This window comes from Peromyscus leucopus, chromosome 23, assembly GCF_004664715.2.
Source record: "Peromyscus leucopus breed LL Stock chromosome 23, UCI_PerLeu_2.1, whole genome shotgun sequence".
Lineage (NCBI taxonomy): Eukaryota > Metazoa > Chordata > Mammalia > Rodentia > Cricetidae > Peromyscus > Peromyscus leucopus.
In genome coordinates, this window is record NC_051082.1 from 38,094,855 (window position 1) to 38,118,630 (window position 23,776).

General features: G+C 50.9%; 1 protein-coding gene across 1 annotated transcript in view; it reads right to left on the reverse strand.

Annotated features, from left to right (window-relative positions):
• Foxk1 (forkhead box K1) overlaps positions 1–23,776 on the reverse strand; it is a 60,763-nt gene that overhangs the window by 1,196 nt on the left and 35,791 nt on the right. Inside the window, exons 2-8 of the mRNA XM_028887410.2 lie at positions 19,297–19,482; positions 6,782–6,938; positions 5,401–5,547; positions 3,835–4,028; positions 2,036–2,202; positions 1,663–1,947; positions 66–290 (exon numbers count right to left, since the gene is read on the reverse strand). Coding sequence (XP_028743243.1) covers positions 66–290; positions 1,663–1,947; positions 2,036–2,202; positions 3,835–4,028; positions 5,401–5,547; positions 6,782–6,938; positions 19,297–19,482 — 1,361 coding nt within the window. The remainder of the gene's footprint in view (positions 1–65; positions 291–1,662; positions 1,948–2,035; positions 2,203–3,834; positions 4,029–5,400; positions 5,548–6,781; positions 6,939–19,296; positions 19,483–23,776) is intronic.

Below are 23,776 nucleotides of genomic sequence, written 5' to 3' on the forward strand. Positions count from 1 at the left end.
CTGCACTGCCTGCGGGCAGGTCCCTGGCATCTAGGGTTCAGGCCGAGGGCAGGCTGGGGCCTCACCATAAGCGTTGCCAGGTAAGCTATTCGTGGGCACAGCATGCTTTCCGTTCTGAGTGACAGCCCGGACTGGAAGATGGTGCTGCCCCAGAGTCACTGGTGTAGCTGGCTGTAGGATGGCGACTGTGTGTCCAGGGACTCCTGGGGCCATCTGGCTGGCGACCGTCTGGATAACTCTGCTGGCTGCAGGGATTGTGGCAAATGCTATGGTGGGTTTCTCTTCCAAACCTGTGGGGCGGGCAGCCAGTCAGAACCACGCATGGCCCCGGTCACCAAGTCCCACCAAGGTCTCAGCATAAGGTTGGCTACTGGGAGAGAGGGCTTCCCAGGAAAATCTTTGGACATATATTTAAATTAACAGGGCTTTAGAACATGCTGGGTGTGGAGGTAGGAGAATCAAGAGTTCAAAGTCATCCTTGGTTACACAGACTTCAAGGTCAGTATTGGGCTTCACAAGACTGTTTCAAACACCAAAAACAAAATAAAAATAAATTAACTATGTAAACCTTCAACTGTAACCAATCCAAATTTAATCTGTGAGGCAAAATGTATTGTTTGGAATGAGACAGCTTGCTTTTAGGGCTGTGACCATCTCTTTCACCAAGATGTCATTTCTATGATTAGAATTATTATTACTTTGTTGTTGCTAGTAGTACTAGGGATTGAATCTAAGGCCACGTGCATGCTGGGTCTCTGCCACCGGGCTACATCCCCAGCCCCATTGCCAACCCCCCCTTGAATTTTTTTTTTTTAAAGACAAAGTCTAGTTAAGTTACCCAGGCTGGCCTTGAGCCTGCTATACAGCCAAGCTGGCCTCCACCTCCCCAGTAGCTGGGAGGACAGGTCTCTGCCACCAGGCCAAGCCTGTTTCCATAATGACAACAATAAAATACAAAGTTAACATTGAAATTGAGTTCCCAGTGGGAATAACAACCAAGAGATAATGCTTTCTAGAAAGTTCTGGGGCTGCCTTTCACAAACTGGGTGCACTGCCAACATCTACCCCACAAACTCCCTAGGACCAGATTTCTTTTAGAGGTGAACACAGGTGCATGCCTGTGACCTCAGCACTGCTGAGGCAAGATGACAGTAAGTCTGAAGCCAGCCCAGCAGAGATACATATTGCAATACTGGCAAAAATGAATGAATGAGTGAATGAATGAATGAATAAATAAATAGGGGCTGGAGAGATAGCCCAGTGGTTAAGTGCACCCACATAGGTGGTTATCTGATGCCCTCTTCTGGCCTCCTTGGGCACTGCACCCATGTGCACAGACACTGCAGACAAAACACCCGTCCACACAAATAATGAAAATAGGTTTTCTAAACAGACAAACAAACAAATTAACAAGGACTGCAACCTGAATGTCACCTTGAATGGAAACAAAATTCAAGCAAACAGCTTTGAGCATCAGAAGGCTCTGTCAACCAAGGAAGAAGTACCCAGGGACAATCCATGCTATCTTAAAATTCCTTAAAAAAAAAAAAAGACAGTAACCCAAGACCCACTTCCCTTTACCCACTGCCCTGCATAGTAAAACTGCCCAGCTGTGCTAACTGTGCTGGGACCCTGCTGGGAACACAGCTGTGGTCACATTACCTCTTGCCTCATTGCCCAGGTCCAACACAGCGGTGCCTGCTGGGTCGTGGGAGCCCCCGGCGGAGCCCTGGCTAGCGAGGATGTACCCGTTGGCTGAGTTGGCGGAGGTGGTTACCACCCTCACCATGGTGACAGTGGGGGCCTGCTGCACCACATGGATAGCATGGCCTGAGGGCTGCTGTGAGGTTACTATGGAAGCTGGCATGTAGGCGACAGGCTTAGCCACTAAGTTGGAAGGTCGGGGAGGGACAGCCATAATCACCGGCTGGGCGCTGACAGGGGAGCCTGCGGGATGACACAGAGGACAGTGACTTACTTGAGTGGGTGCCTCCTAGTCTGTCACATGCAGGAAGAGAATGAACTCATGTCTTACCTGGGGCACTCTGGGAATAGCGATACTCTGGAACAGAGGCTAACTTTGACCCCAAGTCGGGATCATGTGGAATGGGGGAGCCTTCCCGAGACAGGCACTCTGGGGTCTGCAGGCCACTGGAACGAGGGGACATCAGTCCAGGGTGGGTGGGTGAAGCTGGAGCACTCCTGAAATGATGAGAAAGGGATGCACCAAGGTGGTACATCGTAACAAAAGTAAAATACAAACAAAGACAAACACCCCCCCCACACACACACACCTCTGTTCAACGATTCCTGAGGTACATCCCATGGCCACTCCCACATCTGACTCAATGATTTCTGGAATACAGCCCACCCCACCCCTGCCCAACAATTCCTCAGGTTGCACCACCTCACACGTCTTTGCCCCATACTTCCCGGAATCCACCCCATCTCCTCATGTCTCTGCCCCACACTTCCAGGGGCATCTCTTATCTCCCCAAGGTTTTCCCAGATCTAAAGTTCCCTGCTGACAAAGACCCAGCATTGCCATTTCCACTCAGTGGGGAGCTGGGTGGGTAGATGCTCCATTAAAAAGGGCTGAAGGGGTAGAGGAAGGACTCTCTCCTAGCAACTGTTCATCCTGTAGCATGCACTGCCTAAAATGTCCTACCACCCTCCAGGAGCAGCTCAGCCTATGTCGAAAGAAAGAGCTTGTAGCCAGGAATGACAATGCAGGCCTGTCATCCTTGCTACTTGGAAGGCAGAGGATCTTAAGCTCAAGGCCTGCTGGGCTATAGTCAGCAAGACCTGACTCAAAATGAAAAGTAGAACAGGCTGGGCCTAGAATCCCCCAGTGAGGGGCTGGGGTGTGGCCCAGTGGTAGAGCACCTGCCTAGAATCCCCCAGTGAGGGGCTGGGATGTGGCTCAGTGGTAGAGCCCCTGCCTAGAATCCCCCAGTGAGGTACTGGGGTGTGGCTCAATGTAGAGCACCTGCCTAGAATCCCCAGTACTACAAAAATGCAAACTGCTATTGGATGACCACAATGACTGTGACATCTAAGAACTACGAGAGGCCAGTGCCGATGCAGGCATTCCTATTCCTGAGAAATCCCTCCCTGACTCATCATGACACTGGAACCGAAAGTACTAGACTCTGCTTTCCTAGAGATGGAGGGATTTCTGAGAGTACCTGCCACTTGCTTGTCACCTGACCTATGCCCGTCAGGAGTCTATCATCTGAGAGTGACCACAGAGAGCAGACTCAACAGCTATCCACAGAAGTAGCAGCTCCTAAGAACCACATGTGGCCAAAGAGCCGTCCAAATGGCCTTTACCTGCCAGGTACGTGCAATGCTCAATGGAGCTGTTGAGGATGGAGAGTCTATCCATCCAGTCCTGCCTGCCAGCAGATAAGTTGTACTCCCAACATGGCTCCATTAATGGTAGAGGGAGCTCAAGGTCCCCAAATCAGCAGGGGCACCTCTGGCCCTTCAGTGAAAGCTCAGGACCCTCACCCTTTAAACTGGTTATGGCTGGCTCAGCCTCCTGCACACACTACACAAGTAGCCACCTCGCTAACTGCTCCAAGCAGCACAGGAGTCAGAACTGGGTGTGTCACGCACACCTGCAAGTCCAGAGGGCTACCATGAGTTCAAGGCCAATCTGCTCACAAAGTTGAGACCTTGCCTTGAAACTAAAAAGCAGCAAAGACAGAAGCTTAATTGTCTAAGAGCCCAGAAAACAGACCAAGTCCTCAAGCTCTAAGTCCCTCCACTGCTGTGACCCGGGGAACCTAGCTTCTCAGAAGAGCAAGAGGACAGTGACGGGGGTCTTACCGCGAAGACAGAGGCCCGAAGGGGGTGCGGAAGCAGGAGACACCTCTCTGTCTCCGCTTTCGGAATGCTTGCTCCACGAGTTTGGCTTCAGAAGCTGGGTCTATTCGCCAAAAAGAGCCCTTCCCAGGCTCCTCCTGGGACCGAGGGACTTTGATAAAATAACGGTTAAGAGAGAGGTTGTGTCGGATGGAGTTCTGTAGGGGACAGAGAGAGACATCTGTGGGTCACAGCCATCAGAGGGCAGACCTCCTAACAGACGCAGCAGGAACTGATGACAGGCATGTGGCTGCAGGTGACCACCCTCCAGGGGAGGGTGTGGGGCACAGGGTAGCTCCTCCTACGCAAACTCCGCACAGTAAAATCCACCCCTGTTCTTCTGGAAGAAACAGAGAAGTATGCAGGATCTCGTCGGGAACGGAGAAAAGATGAGGCTGGCCGGGTTCAAAGCACATCCTGAAAACTGGGTGCAAGAAGACATGCCTGTCTTCTCAGTACATGGAAGGCTGAGGCAGGAGGATCATGAGTTCAAGGTCAGCCTGGGCTACATAGTGAGCCCTTGACTCAGAAAACCTCCTTGTGGAGCTGGGGTTGGGTTCAGTTGGTGCAATGTTTGCCCAGCACACAGGAAGCCCTGGGCTCCATCCCCAGGACCACATAAACCAGGTGTGGTGAGTGGACCCCAGTGATCTCAGCACTCAGGAAGTGGAGGCAGGAGGATCAGGAGTTTAAGGTCATTGTTGGCTATAAAGAACGTTCAGAGCCAGCCTGGGCTACATGAGACCTTGCCTCAAAATAAAAGAAACAAAGAAACAAAAAATGTTTCTTCTGGATTTTCAACAGAAAATGCTAATTACAGAGAAAAGAATAAATGGTATAATCTGTGGCCACTGTGTGCAGTGCAGAGGTCTCACTGCCTCCAAGAAGACAAAATGCACAGAACTCGTGCAGGAGGGGTGCTGCCCTAAGTGATGGATGCACTGTACTGCTGAAGTCACCCGGGCTGTACTGCCCAGGGAGTACAGAGGCCACCGGTGAGCAGTTGTGGGGGAGGGTCAAGGCTGGCGCCAGCACTCTGGAGGCAGAAGAAGTAGGACTGCCATGATTTCAAGGCTAGCCTGGGCTATAACATGAGGCACTGTCTCAAAACAACTTAAAAAAAAAAGAGAAAGAAAGAAAGTTGTAACCAGGCATGAAAGAAAAGTAGTAAAAACAGATCATCTTAGGGCTGGGATGTGGCTCAGCCTGCGTGAAGCCCTGGGTTTCATTCCCAGCACCGTACAAAATGGGCATGGTGGCACATGTCTGCAATCCCAGCTCTTCAGGAACAGGAGCTCATCCTTGGCAACATAAGAAGTTTGAGGCCAACCTGGGCTACATGAGACCTTTTCAAAACAAAACAAAACAAAACCAGTCTCTAGGATGGCTCTGACACACACAGAAGTACCATGGTACTGTGTGTCACCTGGGAAAACACCCAGGTATCTCTGTTTGTTCACATGACGCACTGAGTCCGTAAGTGTTTCCTGTTCTGAGCCTCCAAGCACAGCCCAGGCCCCAGGGCCTCACCTGCCAGCCCTTGTCAGCAGTCCTGTAGTAAGGGTAATGTTTGGTGATGTGGGCGTAGATGCCACTTAGTGTTAGCTGCCTGTCTTGTGCCGAGGAGATGGCTTGCACGATCAGCTGCGCATAGGAGTACGGTGGCTTCGACTCGTCCTAGAGGGCAGGGTTCACAGAAGACAGAGTTACAGGGGGAACAGGACAGAACCTCCCCAAGCCAGGCCACCTACTCCGGATTAAGTCACACTGGGAAGCCTGCCTCCTCACCCATTAGCATGCTTGCATTAAACTCTGAACCATAGAGCACGGTGGAATGCACTTGTTATCAGTAACTGGAAGGCTGAGGCAGGGGGATTGCCTTGATTCTGAGATTAGTGTGGGTTATGGCTGAGACCTTGTCTCAAAAACCCCAACAACAACACTAAGAATTCAGAACAGTGCCCTTTGGCCAGGGGTGAGGTGCTTGTGGGTTTTAGGCCAGCCTCAGCATGAGCCTCTCAAAAAACAGAAAACAAAAGAACCAAAACAAAGAGGGCCCGGGAAACGGTTGACTGCATCAAGTGTTTGCCATGTAGCAGCCCTGAAGACCCAAGTTCGGATCCCCAGCTCCCACACAAAATGCCAGACACGGTGTCACACTTGTAACCCCAGTGACTCCTGACCGGCCAGCCTAGATTAAAGGGTGAGCGCCATGTTCTGTGAAAGATCCAGTCTGAAAAAACGATGTGGAGAAGGGCTGAGAAGATGGGGCGGGGCCAGCACAGCTGTACATATGTATGTGTGCAGACAGACAGACAGACACAGGAGAGAAGGAACAGGAAAGAAACACCAAGCCCCACCTCACAGGAGAGAAACAGGTTCTGAATCCTAGTTCTACAGTTCTTATCCCCTAGTCAGCAACCAAATAAAAAGAAACAAAGACACAACGACCAAAGTGTGGCTGGGCCTGGGGGTGCAGGCCTGTCATCACAGCTACTCAGGAGGTTGAAACAGGAAGGTCACAAGTTCAAAAACCAGCCTGGGCTACTGAGTGAGACTCTGTCCCAAAATAAAAGGTAACAAGAGGGTTAGTGGGTGGCAAACTGCTCCTGGGTTCAATTCCCAGTACTGTCAGAAGAGAGTGGGCAGAAAAGAAAGGCAAGTGTGTCGTTTGTCTGAAAGACTATTCTCAAACTCGGAAACTGCCTCACCAGCAGTGGTCGGAACAAGTGGGAACTGGGTGACAGGACTCCAGCTCACCACAAATGGCCAAGCGCATCATTTGGGAAATGGCACAGGTAGATCCTTCAACACAGCCATGTGCTGTACCCTGAAGGACCCCATCTGAGTCACCCTCAGGACCCCTACTGTGGGGTCTTGGTCACCATGACAACATGTCTGAGGCTCAGACCTTGGGGCTGTCCCCACCAGACGTGTCTGCTTGCTGCTCGGAGGCGGCCTTCGCTGCGAACTCCGCGGCCAGCTGAAGGTCTGAAGTCACGTTCTGGACGAAGCGGTAACCTGATGACCCAGCTCCTCGGGGACTGGCTGGACAGGAGTTGGGGACGCTGAAGAGAAGAAAAAACACACAGGTTAAGACTCTGGGGAGGAGGCCTCGGGTAGGGCCACTGTTTCTGGACCACCATGGACGACTGGGGTGGGTGGGGGAGGCTCTACTTCTGCCTTACCGGCAATACCCCTGGGTGACCAGCTTCAGAAAACTCAAGGAACACAACCAAGGAACTCAAGAGATGACAAATATGTATGACTCTCTCCCCTGAGGCCAAGACCAAAGCTACAGAAGCCAAGTCCCCAGGTCATGAGATCCATAGCAAGAAAAGCAGTAACCCCCACCGGCTTCAACGCCTGGAAAGACATGGCTAGTGCGAACATGACCACAAGATGGCACCCTAAGAACAGCCTTGGACGGCCAGTAACTCCACACAAGGAAACTGAAAGGATAGGCTGGAGGAGGAGGCGGGGCCTGTTGGCAGGCAGAGGAGGTGGCACATCGAGTTCTCTGCCTCAAGTCACCAGCTCCACTGTGACCTACCACCGGCAAAGCCAGCACAGGAGCGGGCCAGCCCCACCTGCTTCCCAGGGCTGAAGCTGGGTGGCTCTTCAGTGAGCTAATGGATGAAGGCAAGCTCTAGTAGGCCAGTGAGATGGCTCAGCATGTGAAGATGCTTGCTGCCAAAGCAGACCACCTGAGTTTAATCCCCAGGACCCACTTGGTAGAAGAATTTAACTGACTCCCACAGGTTGCCCTCTGGCCTCCCCAAGTCTGTCTGTCTGTCTGTCTGTCTGTCTGTCTGTCTCTCTCTCTCTCTCTCTCTCTCTCTCTCACACACACACACACACACACACACACACACACACACACACACACGACTGAATGAATAAATAAACTGCTGGGGAGATGGCTCAGCAGTTAAGAGCACACAGTGCACTTGCAGAGGACTGGAGTTTGGATCCCGCGTCTCTGTCAGATGGCTCCAGGGGATCTGACGCCCACTTCTGGCTTATGTGGACCCCTGCGCTCACAATGTTTCTAAGATACATCTTTTAAAGTAATAATAATAATAATAATAATAATAATAATAATAATAATAATAATACAAACTTTGGTTCTCTAACCAAAGTCCTGGAGGTAGAAATGGTTTCCTTTTAAAACAGAGGCCGGGGAGATGGCTGGGTGGGTAAAGGCTCCTGCGCCCTAAGCTTGACGATCTTAGTTTGATCCCCAGAACCCACATGGTAGGAGAGAATGGACTCCACAAGTTGTCCTGACTCCACACTTGTACCATGGCGCGCGCGCGCGCACGCGCACACGCGCACACACACACACACACACACACACACACACACACACACCATGGCATGTATCAAACACTAAGGAGGGTGGGGGTCTGGTCAGTGTCCTGCACACTGCCTCTGCCCTCACTGCAGACAACCTGTGAGGTCATCGCTGCCAAAACCCTTGGCTGCAGGAGGGCAAGTATCAGGACACTGCTCTCTTCCACTGCCTGCTGCCCCTCCGCCTGTGGGAAACACACAGAAGGTCACCGCTCTCGGCATGCCCATCCCCTGCCTCGTCTTATGTCTGCTGACTCTCCAAACTCACCTGGGATATCACCTCCACCTGCACAGACAGTGTCCCCTAAGGCCTGGGATGTGACCCCATGGGTGGCTGCTGGTCCATCTCCCTCTTTCTGGGAGCTATTCAGGACTGAGCAAGGGACCAGCGAAAGCTCCCTCAGGCATAGTGGGAGGATAAATTCCTTCCAGGGTCATGGCCCCTCTGTAGGAAAGAGAGGTGCATGCCACACTGAGACCTTCAGTTTTAGTCTGAGTATTCAGAGTCTCTTCTCCTTTGGATCACCTCAAATTTTGGTAATTTCTGTACTTGTAGAGTTCTCTTCCTGTACCCCTCCCTTCCCCATGTCCCTACGACCCAGCTGAGGCCTTGATACACACAGGAAGTTCAGTAGCAAACCAAGAGACCATGAAAGGAGGAAAGTAAAAAGGAACTTTCCCTGAGGTGCTCTTAAAAAGGTGGGGGAGGGTTCTCATGTAGCTCAGGTTGGTCTCAAACTCACCATCCTCCTGCTTCATTTTTCTGAGTACTAGAAATACAGGCATGAGCCACTACATCTGGCTTGAATTTAACTCTCTCTCTTTTTTTCCTTGAGAGTGGGGGAGGAGGTCTCATTATGGCCTAGAACTTCCTATGAGGCCAAGTGTGGGGATTCCCAAGCATGAACACCACATTAGCCTGAATTTACTTCTGAATCTAAAATATAAACCCAAGTACAGGGTGGAGATTTTACTTCAACATCTACACACTCAAAAATCAGGTTTCACTGGGCATAGTGTAGCATGCCTTTTAACCTAGCACTCAGGAGGGCAGAGGCAGGCAGATCTCTGTAATTTCAAGGCCAGCCTGGTCTACAGAGTGAGTTCAAGTACAACCTGGGAAACTTAGTGAGACCCAGTCCCAAAATAAAAAATTTAAACAGGCTGAGAATGTAGCCCAGTGAGGGGCTGGGGTGTGGCTCAGTGATAGAGCTCCTGCCTAGAATCCCCCCAGTGAGGGGCTGGGATGTGGCTCAGTGGTAGAGCACCTGCCTAGGATCCCCCAGTGAGGGGCTGGGGTGTGGCTCAGTGGTAGAGCTCCTGCCTAGGATCCCCTAGTGAGGGGCTGGGGTGTGGCTCAGTGGTAGAGCACCTGCCTAGGATCCCCTAGTGAGGGGCTGGGGTGTGGCTCAGTGGTAGGGTGTTTGTCTAGCACATGTGAGATTCTGGACTACATGCTCATTATGCGCTTCCCCGACCTGTCCCGTCCCCTCTCCCAGGAAGCAACCTCTGCCTCTTCAGCCTGGCTCATGCCAGTGACCTCTGTGTGGCCACAGCGGGGACATGCAGTAACTGCTTCAGTCTTGCAGCCTGTGACGGCAGTTTCCCAGCAGCACCTCAGGGCACCAGTGCTTCTCACCACTCAGCTATTCCCGACCTCAGAGCAGCCCACTGAACCATCCTTGCGAAGGCTGCAAGGAGAGAGCTGCGCCTGAGACAGGGCCACCCTGCTGCTGGAGCTCACGTCTCAGTCTCAGAGCTGTAAAATGATCCATTGGGAGAGGTGGGAGTCAGGTGAACCCCAGACCTTGGGCAGGGCTTCCTAGCCTCTGAGAACACATAGTGCAGCGGTTCTCAACCTTCCTAAAGCTGTAACACTTGAATACAGTTCTATGTTGTGGTGACTTCCAACCATAGAATTGTTCACTGCTACTTCATAACTGTAATTTTGCTACTGTTATGAATCACAATGTAAATATGTGATAAGCAGGATATCTGATATATGACTCCTGTCATATGGTCGGTCACTCCCCAAAGGGGTCCCAGCCCACAGGCTGAGGGCCACTGACACAGAGTGACTTGGGAAAGCCACCTGGAAAAGAGACATTTACACAGAGTACTGCCAGTGTTTGGGATGCCAAAACAAGAGGGCAGAGTTGCAGACCCGCCTATGGCCGCAAGACTCGGCCTTTCAAACCAACACAAACAAACAAAACCAAAACAAACCCGCCCCTGAAAACCGTCCTCACAGAAACAAAGTAAAGCCAGGAATGAACCTGCAAGGTTGTCTTGCTCCAGTGATGATACAATTTGGGAAAATTCCAGGACAGTGGGAGAAACACACACCTCATGTTTAGATGGTCCCAGACAAGGACCTGTGGGGACCCTGGGACTTATTCCAAGACAGACTGACTGGCTCTGCCTAGGAGGAACAGACCCAGCACTTGGTGGAGGGTAGGCTTAGAGGGTGCGATGGAGTCGGAACTTGGGACTGTCACTGACTAATAAATTGTCATTGGCCAGTGAGAGGCCCAGTCTCAAACAAACCACAAACAGAAAAACCAAGGACAGCCACAGAGGAACGCCCCCAAGTCATTCTACCTTCGCACACACAAGGCACAGTGGGCTGGGTGGTGTGCACACTTTGGAGTCCGTGAGAAAGCTTGAAGGCCCTGAGCATCAGTCGGCTCCTCGGGACCGACCTGGCCCTGGCCTGTTCCAGCAGCAACCTTGATAATCTCATACTGGCCCTGGGACAGCCTGAGCCACACCCTGGAGCCAGGCTCCGAACTCACTTCTCCTGACTCCCCAGACATGCCAAGAACCTACAGCCTGCAGGGGCAGAGTCACTTTTCCTTATTTTATTTCCCTTTCTTTTCTTCTCTCGTTTATATGGATGGGGAGGGGAGCACATTAATCTTCTCTGTATTAGTCCAATTGCTATGTAGTTGAAGGAGACCTGCCTCCGCCCTGCTGCCCTGCTGCCCGTCACTGTGAGCAGATTTCAAACTGAGACAATAAATCTGAGCACCCCACGCCCTCCCCTGCTCTAGGTAAGCCCATCTCCTAGTCGGGGCCACTGCTGCTCCTGCAGACACCCAGTAGCAGGGACCCTCTGACCACTTTCTTCCAGTGCCAGTCCCACAGCCAAAGCGGAGACCCTAGAACCACTGTGTTTAGAACAGTACTGTCAAAATAAGGGGGGGGGGGGCGCCTACAGTCTGTAAGAACTGCCAGGGCCAGCTCTGAAGGTGGCACGGTTGGCACAGTTGGTGCTGACGGTAACGCGCTGGCCACATAAGTACAAGGATCTGAATTTGAGATCCAGAACCCATGTAAAAAGCTGGCCATGGTGGCTGGCACTTGTAATACCAGCTGGGGGGAGGCAGAGCCAGGAGGATGCCTGGGCCTCACTGGCCAGTCAGCCTAGTCTCCCTGGTGAATTTCTAGGTCAGAGAGAGACCCTGTGGGCACCAGATGAATGGTACACAAGGCTGAACTCTTATCTCCACATATGTGTACAAGAACATGCCCCTCCCCCGAGTTTGTGCACAGGCTTATCATCCCAGCTCCTCAGGAAGCTGAAGTAAGAGTGTGAAACTGAAGGCCAATTAGACTACACACTGAGTTCAAGACCAGTCTACATACACATGAGATGGTCTCAAAAATATAAATTAATTAAACAAATGAAGTAAATGTAAAACATATAAAACAAAGGGCGGTAGCTCAAGGATAAAGTGCTTGCCTAACATGTGTTAAGTCCTGGGTTCAATTTCCAGTACATTTTTAAAAAAGGAACCGAGTCACCATGCTGGGTAGACTGTCTTTTAAAACATGTCTCTCCCGGACCCTTTCTTAGGAAGTATGTGAAGAATATTCTTTAATAAGACAAAGGAGAAAGGCAGGAAAGAGAAGCCTCTGAGTCAGGAAAGATACCCTGTCCTTCTGAGAAGTCCCCGGATGATGAGGAAGATGACCCGAGATCAGAAGGCCCAGCAGCCAGGTCCTGCAGAGAAGGGAGCAGGACACAGAGCACACTGAACCAAACAGAAAAGAGGAATTACAAACTCCAACAAGGGGGAAAATGGAGCCAAAGTACAGGGAAGGAAGTGGCTGGGCCCCATAATTAGGACACAATGACAATACGAAGATCTGACATGCGTAGGACCAAAGATGATGTCATTGTATTGGGCAGAGGGAGGAAAAGTGAAATCCTGCATGTCCCTGTAGGAAGTCCAAATATGACCTCTAAAACCAAAGAAGAGCAGTCACCCACACCCGTGACTCAGAAGGATGCCGACCTGGGGCAGACGATGAGGTCGGGGAGAGGGTCTTGGGGAGCCCCTCCACCATGCGAATGATACAACACCTTCAGTCTACTGCTAAGTCTGAACAAAACAAAAGGGCATGGAAGGAACCTTTCCAGAGGCAAACATTTTAGACTTATCTTCACGATGTCTGTGCTCTGTGCAGGCGAGACAGCTCAGCGGATGAAGGGGCTTGCAAGCAAGCCCGAGAACCCAGGTTCAAGTCTCAGAACCCACACGGCAGGAGAGAACCAACTCCTGAAAGTAGTCCTCTGACCTCCACATGTGCACCATAGTACACACACACACACACACACACACACACACAAATACATGCTTAAAAAAGACTGTTCTCCTAAGGTAAGTGCCATGCTACTTAAGTCCTGGAAGCTACTTCAAAAGATTAACTTTGCTTCTGAAACTGCACAGCACCCAAGGTGGAAAACAGCCAAACATTAGGTATTCGTTGAAAAAAACCAACTGTGTATACATGGTGTGTGTGTGTGTGTGTGTGTGTGTGTGTGTGTGTGTGTGTGTCCATGTATGCATGGATGACCTCAGGTATTGGTCCTTGTTACATATATTCTTTTTTGTTGTTGTTACATATATTCTATGTAGGCTAGCTGGCCCATATGGTATCTATCTTTGCATGGATTCTGGAGATTCAAACTCAGGTCCTCACCACTGACCCATCTGCACAGCTCAATATTAGCTACTTTTAGGCAGACTTAAGACAGGAAAGGGGAGCAGCCATCCCGCAGTTTAGTGGATCTGATGCTGGATTCAGCCTCTCTGGCCTCCGATAGGCCAGTTCTGTGCTTCACAAAGGCATCCCACCAGTGGGAGAACTAGGGAGGGAGGGCTGTCCAGTGCACGCACACACTGCGTACACGAGTGACCACACAAAAGTACACAGCAGGTTTATCAGACACAACACAGGTGATGCCACACAGGTATGCCTGAGATGCAGCCACTGTCATCCCAGGAGAACTAGGGGTGATCCCCACCAAGATTGGACTCAGCCCAATGTTGCGGCACCCCAGATGGTCCCAGAGGAGATGCAGACAGTAGGGAAAAGCCAAAGGAATATGGAAGGCCCCAAACCTTTAGTGGGGAGAAACCAATTTCCCCCCAAGTTTTCAGATGGGGAAGGAAACAAGGTGAGGCCTGTGGGTACAGACAGGAACAGGAAGCAGCACAGCTCAGTGTCTATGAATGTCCAGACCCAAACTCTCAGAGTCGTCTTGAAGCTCTACTGAAACATGAGTAAGGTTAAACACCCTGAAGGAGGAACCAAAGTTTGCCAAGAAGACAGGCAGGCATCCAGTACAGGGGCTCCTTTTCCGAGGGCACGTGTGCAGACCCCTCCATGAGTGCCTAAAGGCCCAGACAGCACAGAACCATATACCCATGGACGAGCCCTACATTCTCACTCCCCTGATCAAGTGCCACCTCTTCAAGTAACAGCAGAGCTTTGGGGCACCTGAACTGTCAGCTAAACAAAACAAGATTATTTGATCCCCACCCCATACCGATGGGCTCCAGGGCCTTGCACACGCCAGGTGAAGTGCTCTACCCCAGAACTACATGCCCAGCCCCCAGTGCAGATCTGGCGATCAAGCCACCTACTGGATACACTAGGTGGAGTCACACCTGAAGGCGGAGCTACTCAGAGCAAAGAAAACTTGTAAGTTGTTCATTTTCTACAATTTTCCACTTGATATTTTTGGACTGTGAGTAACTGAAACCACAAGCAAGTGAAACCGAGGCTGGAGGTGGGGCAGGGCGGGGTGGGGCGCTAGACTTCTACTGGATGTCCTCCAACACAAAAGATCTCCGAGAGCAAAAGACACCGGAGCTATCAGCAATCAAGTGGAACTATGCTCAAGACCCGTGTGCAGTCCACGCTTCCATTCCCTGTCACTGCACCCACAGAGGAACTTTCGGGATTCTCAAGTGGATTCTGGGAACTCAGAGCAAGCACTCTCCGAGCCATCTTGCCAGCCTTTCCATTTTTATTTTTGAGATAGGGTCTCTCACTGAACCCAGAGTTCCCAGTTTCAGCGAGACAGAGGCGGGTGGGCCCACAGCACTACGATTACAGATTTTCACCTGGGCACAAACACAAACAAGCACTTTACCCATGGAGCTATCTATCTCTCCAGCCCTTTTTGTTGGTTTGAGACAAGATCTCAATATGTAGCCCAGGCTGGCCTCAAATTTGCAATCTTCCTGCCTCAGCCTCCAAAGTGCAGGGATCCCCATGCCTGGATCCACAAGTATCTCCATGACTGTTGTAGCAGTTTGTTTAAGTGTACCCCCAAGGAGCCTGGCTTTTGAGTAACCTCAGCAAATGACTAGCTCCTTCATTTCCTAAAATCACTTGCTCTTCACAGATAGAAAGGTCAAAACACTGTCGAAGCCGCGGTTTCTTTCAAAGAGCTCATTCATTTGCTGGGCGGAGCCCTACAGACAGGGAAAGGGGCCCCACCCCCACTCCCTACCCTACCCCAACCCCTCGCAAAAAAAAAAAAAAAAAAAAAACGATGTACACACCACTCAAAACCACAGCGGAACAAACCGCCCTGGGAAACATGGAGCCGCCCAGGCCGGCTAGCAATGCGGAGCCAGGGTCTGGTGGGGGTGGAGAGGAGGCAAGGGGACGTGCGGCAGGTACCAAGCTTAGGATCCGCTCCAGGGAGGGAGGAGCCCCAGATGGGAGGTCCCCCTCAGTGCCCGGATCAGCCAATAGGGACCCGCTAGCAAAGCTCACCAAATTAGGCAAGCTGACTGCACAGGGCGGGACCCACGCGGCTGGCTGGGAAGTCAGGCCCTTTCCCCAAGCCTGCCCCGCCCTGGCTCCCGCTGCCTGGGAGAGGAAGGGCAGGGCGTGTTTGTAAACAGGAGGGCTCCACCCCTACACAGAAACTCAAACTGAAAAAGTCTTGGCAGGCACGAACCTCGGGCCTCCGAGCTTTACAAAAGCTCAATGGAATTCCACAGTGCGGAGATAAACGGATGTCAACAGAGATCTTTTGTTGTGACACTTAAAGGCCCAGGAGTCCAGGGCAGGTCCCACCCACCATCTCTACAGGTGACCAAGAACCCAGACCCCCTCCCCCATGGGGACCCTGTGGGAACTCTGAGGAGACAAGGGCCTGCTCCCTCCCAGCAGTATCAGGAATGCGGTAGACATAAGGACCGGACTCCAAGGAAGCGTTGGGGCCACCAGAGCACCAACTGCTCGGCGGGTGGCGGAGGGGGAAAGGGTCTTTACAACCAGTGTCCCACCTGACCAAAGGCCATTCTACACCCCAACTCGCCCAGCGTCTTAACCAGGGGGCTGTTGTTTGTTTTTGAGACATCTCATGGAATCCATGCTGGCTTTAAGTTCTCTACGCAGCTGAGGATGATGACACTGCTTCCTTGTGCCTCCACTTCCCCAGAGCTGGGACTGACTGCAACACTGTGCCTCGTGTTATGCAGTGCTGAGGATAAACCCAGGGCTTCCTGTGTGCTTGATAGGCACTCTACCAACCCGGCAATACCCTAACCCCGACTACTGTTTTTATTTGGGCCATTAATGAAAACTACTTTATGAAGCCAGGCATGGTAGCACACATCTTTAGTCCCAGCACTCGGAAGGCACACACAACAGGATGATCTCTGAGTTTGGGGCCAGCCTGGTCTACTTAGTGAGTTCCAGGTCAGTCAGGGCTACACAGTGAGATCTTATCTCAAAAACAAACAAACAATGCTAAAAATAATACTATTCAACCCCATAATTTTGTACCCTAGTACTGGATATTTAACCCAGTGCCTCTTTTTCTTTTCTTTTTTTAAATTAAAAAAAATTTTTTGTTGTTGTTGTTATTGTTTTTGTTTTTGAGATGAGGTCTCACTATGTAGGACTGGTGTGTCTATAACACATTATGTAGATCAGGTTGGCCTTGAACGTCTATGCGATTCTTTGGGTTCCCCCTTCCAAGGGCCATCATGCCTGGCTAAACTCGGGGCCTCTTCCAGGCTAAGGAAGTAAGTGTCCTACCACTGAACTCATCCCAGTCCTCTTTATTACAGGACAGGGTACACTAAGTTGCCCAAGCTGGCTTTGGTCCTACTCAGTAGCTCAGGCTGGCCTTGAACATAAGCTTTTCCTAGCATCCCACTTTCAAGGTTGCCCCTCTTGTTTGCATGTAAGCATCTTGTGCCTTTTAGTAGCCAAGTGATTTCCTGTCTAACTAACAGGCTACAGTTTTCTTAACTGTTTGTGAGCCCTGAGTACTGGGGATGAGTTGTATGACAGGGACCACTGAGGCAGAGGGACTGTATGGAGGAACCAAATCATTTTACTCAAACATTTAATCAAACATTCACTCCTGCAATCTTAAATCTTAGCACTTGGGAGGCTGAGGCAGGAGGATTACTGCAAATTTCAGAACCAGCCTAACTACAGTGTGAGACCCTGTCTCAAAAACCAAAACTGGGGGCAGATGCCGGCTCAGAGGGTAACGGGGCTTGCCTTAGCCTTACCACCTGAGTTTGATTGAGCCCCAGGATCCACATGATGGGAAGAGAAGTGACTCCCCAAAGTGCCCTCCCCCAACAAACAAATACAAATAAGCCAATAGAATGATAAAAAAGAACAAATGAAATGAAATCAAAACAAATTACATGCACAGAACATCCCTACTGCCCTGACTAGGCGTGAACTCTAAGGAGGATTGTGTTGGGGCCCCATCCAATGGATCACACACATGGAATCTGGGTGTGAGAATGGGGCTAAGCCCAGCCTGAAATGACACTGGGGAAGCCATCTCTGATGAAGTGACAAGGCTGGACGACAAGTAGCAGGTGCTGAGCACAGGTGGGCTGTCACCTCTCACTACCACCTTCCTGAGGGACAGACACATGGCCTAGGAAGCTGCTGTGATGGGACCTACCCTAAAGGGCACAACCCATCATCCACGTGGCCAAGACCACACTAGGGGTCTACACCTGAACTCTGGGCTTGCAAGTTCCCAGGCTGTACCTCTCGCTGGTGTCAGGAAAGAGGAAACCTACTCCAGACAAGGGGCCCATGTGCATGCATTTCATGGTAGGAAACAAAATAAGTTCACAAAGGCAAACCGAGGGTTAAACACTACTCCCACTATCCCTCACACACACCCACACCCACCCACCCACACACATACACAGTGTGATACTTTTAACCATCTTGGGTTTCCACCAGTAGGAAGGACATCCTCAGATGTGACCCTGACTACTGAACCTCTAGAATCGAGAATCAAAAATCTCTTATACATAAACTTAAAAATGGGTAAACTCCAGCCAGGTGCACATCTGTGGCGGTGCACACCTGTGATCCCAGCTGGTGACTGAGGTAGGAGGATCAAGAGTTCCAGGCCAGCCTGAGCATCAGAAAGTTTCCATGTCTCCTAATCAAGGGCTAGGGGTGAGGCCCAGTGGCAGCTGCCTACAATCCCCTCACCCAGTGTGATGGTTTGAATAACGGCTGCCATAGGTTCATGGATTTGAATGCTGGGCCCAGTTGATGGAATGTTTAGGGAAGATTAGGAAGTGTGTATGTCACTAGGGTGGGCCTCTAGGTTTCAAAGTTTCTATCAGGCCCAGTCCCATGCCCCCTTCTTCCCCCACCCCGCTGCCTGCAGATCTAACCACTGCCCCAATGCCGCGCCTATACCTGCTGCCGTGTTAGCCATGGATTCACCCTGAGACTGTGAGCAAGGCCCCACTTCAATGTTTTCTTTTATAAGTTGCCTTGGTCATGGTGTTTCTTCACAGCAAGAGAAAAGTAACTAAGACACCAATATGTACAAAAGTCTGGGTTTGACTCCTAGCACTAGGGGGAAAAGGTTTTAAATAAAGAGATAGCATTAAGCAGACCCCAGAGAAGTAGGAGATATAGCTCTGGGGACCCAGTGAGGTTGCCCATAGCAGTGACCCATGGCCAGGGCTCAGGGACGGTACAACCCTGGCTCTGCTGGAGAATTGTTCTCAGAAGTTTTTATGGGTCCTCAAAATCCTGCCCCCCAAGGACTGTGCCACACCTATGCCATAGGCACAAGAGTATCGGCCACTATCTACCATCTCTATAGGGCTGGCCTGTGCCCGGAGCAGAGGTGGAAGCCACATGGCTCAGGGGCACCATGCCCCAGCACCTGATGGTGGCACAGCACTTTTAGAAGCATCACGAACATGAGAGGCAGTGAGAGGGAAATCTGCTTTATTGAAAAGCACCTGTCAGATCTGAGTCCCCACTCCCACCCCTTCTATTTTGATATAGGGTCTCATGTAAACCTGGCTGGCCTTGAACTCACTATATAGTAGAAGACAACCATGACCTTCTCATCATGCCCCTGCATCCAGGATCGTAAGCATACACCACAATGCCCAGTTTATGATGTACTGGGGACCGAACCCAGAACCTACACACTCTACCAACTGAGCTACACCCCAGCCTGTTTGCTTTTGAGACAAGGTCTCTCTCACTGAGTGGCCAGGATGTTCCTGAATGTCCATGTAGCCCGGCTGTGCACGGGAGATACTCCTGCCTCAGCCTTTGGAGTGCTGGGGTTATAGGACGGGGGCACACACCCATTCTCCTACTTGCTTGAGTTGAGGCCCCAACTCAAATCTACAACCTGGGCAGGTCACTCGAGGGTGACTGTCCCTTGCAGGAGGACCTCCCAGAGACTAGCTCCATTCAGAAGAACCTGGGCACGAGAGAGGGGCAGCTCACCTGATGGTGCCGGTTGGGGAAGGGATGGGGCTGACGAGGCTCCGGAGGTCCGGCTCCGGAATGTGGATCTTCAGTGGGGAGATCTGAGGGTAGAGTGGCCGCAGAGGGGATGCTGGGGCCTCCTCCTTGTGGTACAGGGATGTGAACTGGATCTTGATGGCCGTGCTCGGGAACCGGAAGGTGCATCTGCAAAGAGGAGAACGGCTGGTCAAGCACAAGGTCCTGGGTGCAGGGCTGAGGTCCCACCACCCACATGGCAGGAGCAGCAGGAGCCTCGGGCTTGGTGTTCCTGGGAACACACTTCGTCTTACTCTGGCATCAGCTGTACTCTGCTTGTAAACAAAAGATGTAACTGTCCCCAGCAGGTGCCACGAGAACCAACCCATGGAGCCTCAATGTACCAGGATAGTAATGGTGACAATGACCGTGCTTCCTGACCCTCAGAGGCAAATAGCTAAACGGATCCTGCCCACTTACGCACAGATCTCATTCACTTGTCACTCACTCATTCACTCACTACTCAATTACTCCTCCAGCAAAACCCAGCTAAAAGGACCCTGCCCCATTTGAAAACAGGCTTCACTCACTTACTCATTCTCCCATTAGAAGACAGGGTCTTCCTATGGAGTCCAGACTGGCCTGGACCTCGAGATCCTCCTGTCCCTGTCTCCTGAGTTGCTGGGACAACTCAGCAGCACCATGGCCAGCTTAGAGAGATTCCTTCAAGGTATAAACAAATGCCACCACACAAAGGTAGAGGGGTGCTGCAGAGACATTTGGGGGTGGCGGAGGGGGAGTGTGTTCTCTAACTGGTTTCTCACTAAACTTAAGACTTACAAGCCTAGACCAGGCATATCTACTGAGTGACAGACAGACAAACTAATCTGACCCTGGAACAGCCAAGGAGGACCCGTCCACAGCAAAGACCACCCCACATACTCAGACAAGGTGAGCAACTTCCCCCATCTCTAAGAAACAGACATTATTTGCTGGGCACACCTCTAATTTCTAGCTTTGTATGTGTGCAGGTGTGTGGGCACGTGAAGGCCAGAGGCCATGCTGAGTGTCCTCCTTGGTCACTCTCCACCTGAATTTTAAAGGGTCTCTCACTGAACCTGGAGCCCGCCATTTTAGCTAGCCTGGCTGGTTAGCAAGCTCAGGATCTGCCTATTTCTGTGCTTGTATACATATAAAATAAATAGATACAACAGTGGGGCGGGGGGGGGGGAGAGAAAAGATCAGACTAACTCTGGAGGCCTTCCTAAATCCCTCTGCTCATCACCTTGAATCACTGGGGCCTCACAACTGAAAGAAATGCTCCGAGTGGGGTTTGCTATGCAGATGGGGACCACCCGAGAACATGGGCAGCAGCCCTTCCAGCCTCTTTGTCCTTCCTTCCTCTGCGCCAACTCAGTCGGAGGGCCCAAACAACAACCATCTCCAAAGGGGCCGCCAGCTGAAACCACGATCCCTTTAAAAAGGGGTTTATTTGTGGTGTGTGTGTGTGTGTGTGTGTGTGTGTGTGTGTGTGTGTGTGAGAGAGAGAGAGAGAGAGAGAGAGAGAGAGAGAGAGAGAGAGAGAGAGAGAAAGAGAAACAGACACACAGACAGACACAGACAGAAAGCATGCGTGCGCGAGCCCCCATGGATGCTAGAAGAGGCTTGGATCCTCTGGAGCTAGCATTATAGGAGGTTGTGGATGCCAGGAATTGAACTGTGGTCCTCCTGAAGAGTAGTATGTGCTCTTTAACCCTGAGTCATCTCTCCAGCCCCAACAGCCAAGATTCTAAGAGCTGGAGACACAGGTGAGAGGTATGCCCCTGCCTCAAGTCCCCCCATTGAGTAGCTATCTAGCAAAGTGCCTCAGAGGGAACAGCCATGTACCATGGAGGTCCCAGAGTCTACCTCCAGTACTGCCAAATAAAACCAAACCCAAGATGAATGTGTGCACGTTGATTGAGATTTTTTTTTTTTTTTTAGTAAACAGCCTTCCTTCCCTCCCTTCCATTAATGGTGCTGAGAACATGTGTTCCCATGTTACAAACATCTGATTTGATCCCCAGCACCAAGGGAGGGAGGGAGGGAGGGAGAAAAGGCTGTTTTACTAAAAATCTCTCCCAGCCCTAACTGAGGTCCTTTGCAGCACCACACCCCACTGTGATGGCAACCCCGAGAAACACATTCACTCAGTGATAAGCATCTTCAGCTTGCTTGCTGGAACAGCTCCTGACTTACTCTTCCAAAATTCAACCCAGGTAGCCACCCTGTCACCAGGAACTGGTGAGAATAAAGTGCCAGCCCCTTGGCTTGGCAGAGCTGCCTCCCCAGGGCACTCACAGTGTCTTCCACCACCACACCCCTCCCTGCAACATCCCCACTTAGAGTCAGGGACCTTGGCTATTGTCTTAGTTTCTTTTTCTGATGTTTATCTGTAGCCCAGGCTGACTTTGAACTCCTCCTCATCCTCCTGCTTCAGGTTCCCAAGTGCCAAGATTACAGGCATGTGCCATCATGGCCAGCTTAAACCCCCCACCCCTCTAACACACTTTTTATTTTTATTTTATTTTATTTTTTGAGACAAGGTCTTGCTGTGTAGAACTGGTCTGGACCTCTTGGCAATCCTCCTGTTGCAGTCTTCCAAGCAGCTGTGATTTACAGATGTGAGCCAACATACCTAGTTCCTAGCTTGGCGTTTGTCCTGACCTGCCATTCACAATGCCTAGCCCACCCTGCTGAAGTCAAGGTACCTATCAGATAGGGATCCTTCACTGTCCATCTTGGAGTCTATCATGGAGACAGGCTCTCAAGTCAGCACCCATCTAGGGGGGAATTTTGCTGTTTTGTTTGTTTGATATTTATTTTATTTTAAAAACAGGGCTCTTTTGTAGCCACAAAAACAAAAAAACAAAAACAAAAACAAAAAAAAAAAAAAAGACCTGGCTTGCTCGCAAGCCCATGATTAGGAGAACCAGCCCCTGTAAGCTGTCCTCGAATGTAAAGGAGACAGAAAGCTGTCTGGGTTGGCTGGGTTGGGGAGAGGGCACAGGTGCTGAGGGGAGTGGATTCTTGGGTGTGAACAAGAACTCTATTCTAGCACTAGCCACTCAACTGGGAGATTTAAATGACTAGCTCTGTGGCAGGTAAATTATACCAAAGTTCTGGCCTGAAGGCTCACAGGCAGAGCCAATGACTGAGTCCCACCCTGTCTGGAGGCCAGGAGCTGGGCTGACGGGCTGGTTTTGTCAGGAGGTGAGAACACTGTATCTAGCCTTGGATCTCAACTCAGGACACAGTTGGCTTGACCATTATAGCCTTGGTTGGAGCTGGTGAGGTGGCTCCAAAGGAAAAGCGTTTGCACGATAAGCACTGGAGTCTCTAGAACTCACACAAAAGCTAGATGCCGCAGGGTGTCTGTAATTCCAGTGGGGGGGGGGCGGGCGCTGGCCCACTGGAACTCATGAATGACTAGACACAGTGGAAGGAGAGGACTGACATCTGAGGTTGTCCTCTGATCTCCACACATGTGGTGTGGTGGTACACATGTGCCTGCACTTATAAGAAAACACACACACACACACACACACACACACACACACACACACACACACACAGATTTAAAAAGAAAACAAAACAGAAACAGCCCCAACTGACTGGGGCACCAAGTTCTTCTCTGCATCCCTGCAGACCTTGAACTTCATTCTGTCTTCTTGCTTCTGTCTGCCTAGTCAGCTTCAGCCCAAAGCCTGGCTTCTCCATCTTTGAAGGAGGAATCTGGTAACCTGCCCCACCTCCCACAACAGGGGCGCTGCCAAGCTGTCGGAAAGTTAAGAATGAAATACCAAGTTCTTACCAACCTGAGACAGTTAACTTCCTCCTGGCCACAGAGACAAGGAAGTACACTAAAAAGCTTCTGGCAAAGTTTAAAAAAAATAACACATCTCCCGGCTACACAGCTGCTCCCCATTTCCGGTCCTCCATCCCAGCAGAACAAGGACTTCACTTTCTGGAGGGGACAGTGAGCTGGAGGAGGTGGGGCCTACAGGGGACACCGCATTAGGGAGGATATCCCACTCTGAAAACAGACTCCTGGCCTGAGATGCCGCCCACGGTGAGACCACTGCATTCGATGACTTCCCACATGTGAGGGATGTCTCAGACTCCCCATCCACGGGAGCAGGGACCTGAGTACCCCACTCTGCAGTGCAAACACCCCAGAGGGCAGACTTTGCAGCAGGAGGGAGCAGCCCATTCCTGTCAGCATCCCAGTACTCAGGAAGCTGAGACAGGAGGATCAGGGCTACATAGCGAGTTCTAGGCTAACTTGGACTGCAGAGAGAATTCAAGATTAGGCTGGGCTACAGAATAAGACTCTGTCTCCAAAAACAAAAGAAAATTAAAATTTTCTTTTTATTTTATTGGTCTTTCTAATCTTATGTATATGGGTATTTTGCCTGAACATATGTTTAGGCACTACTAGTGT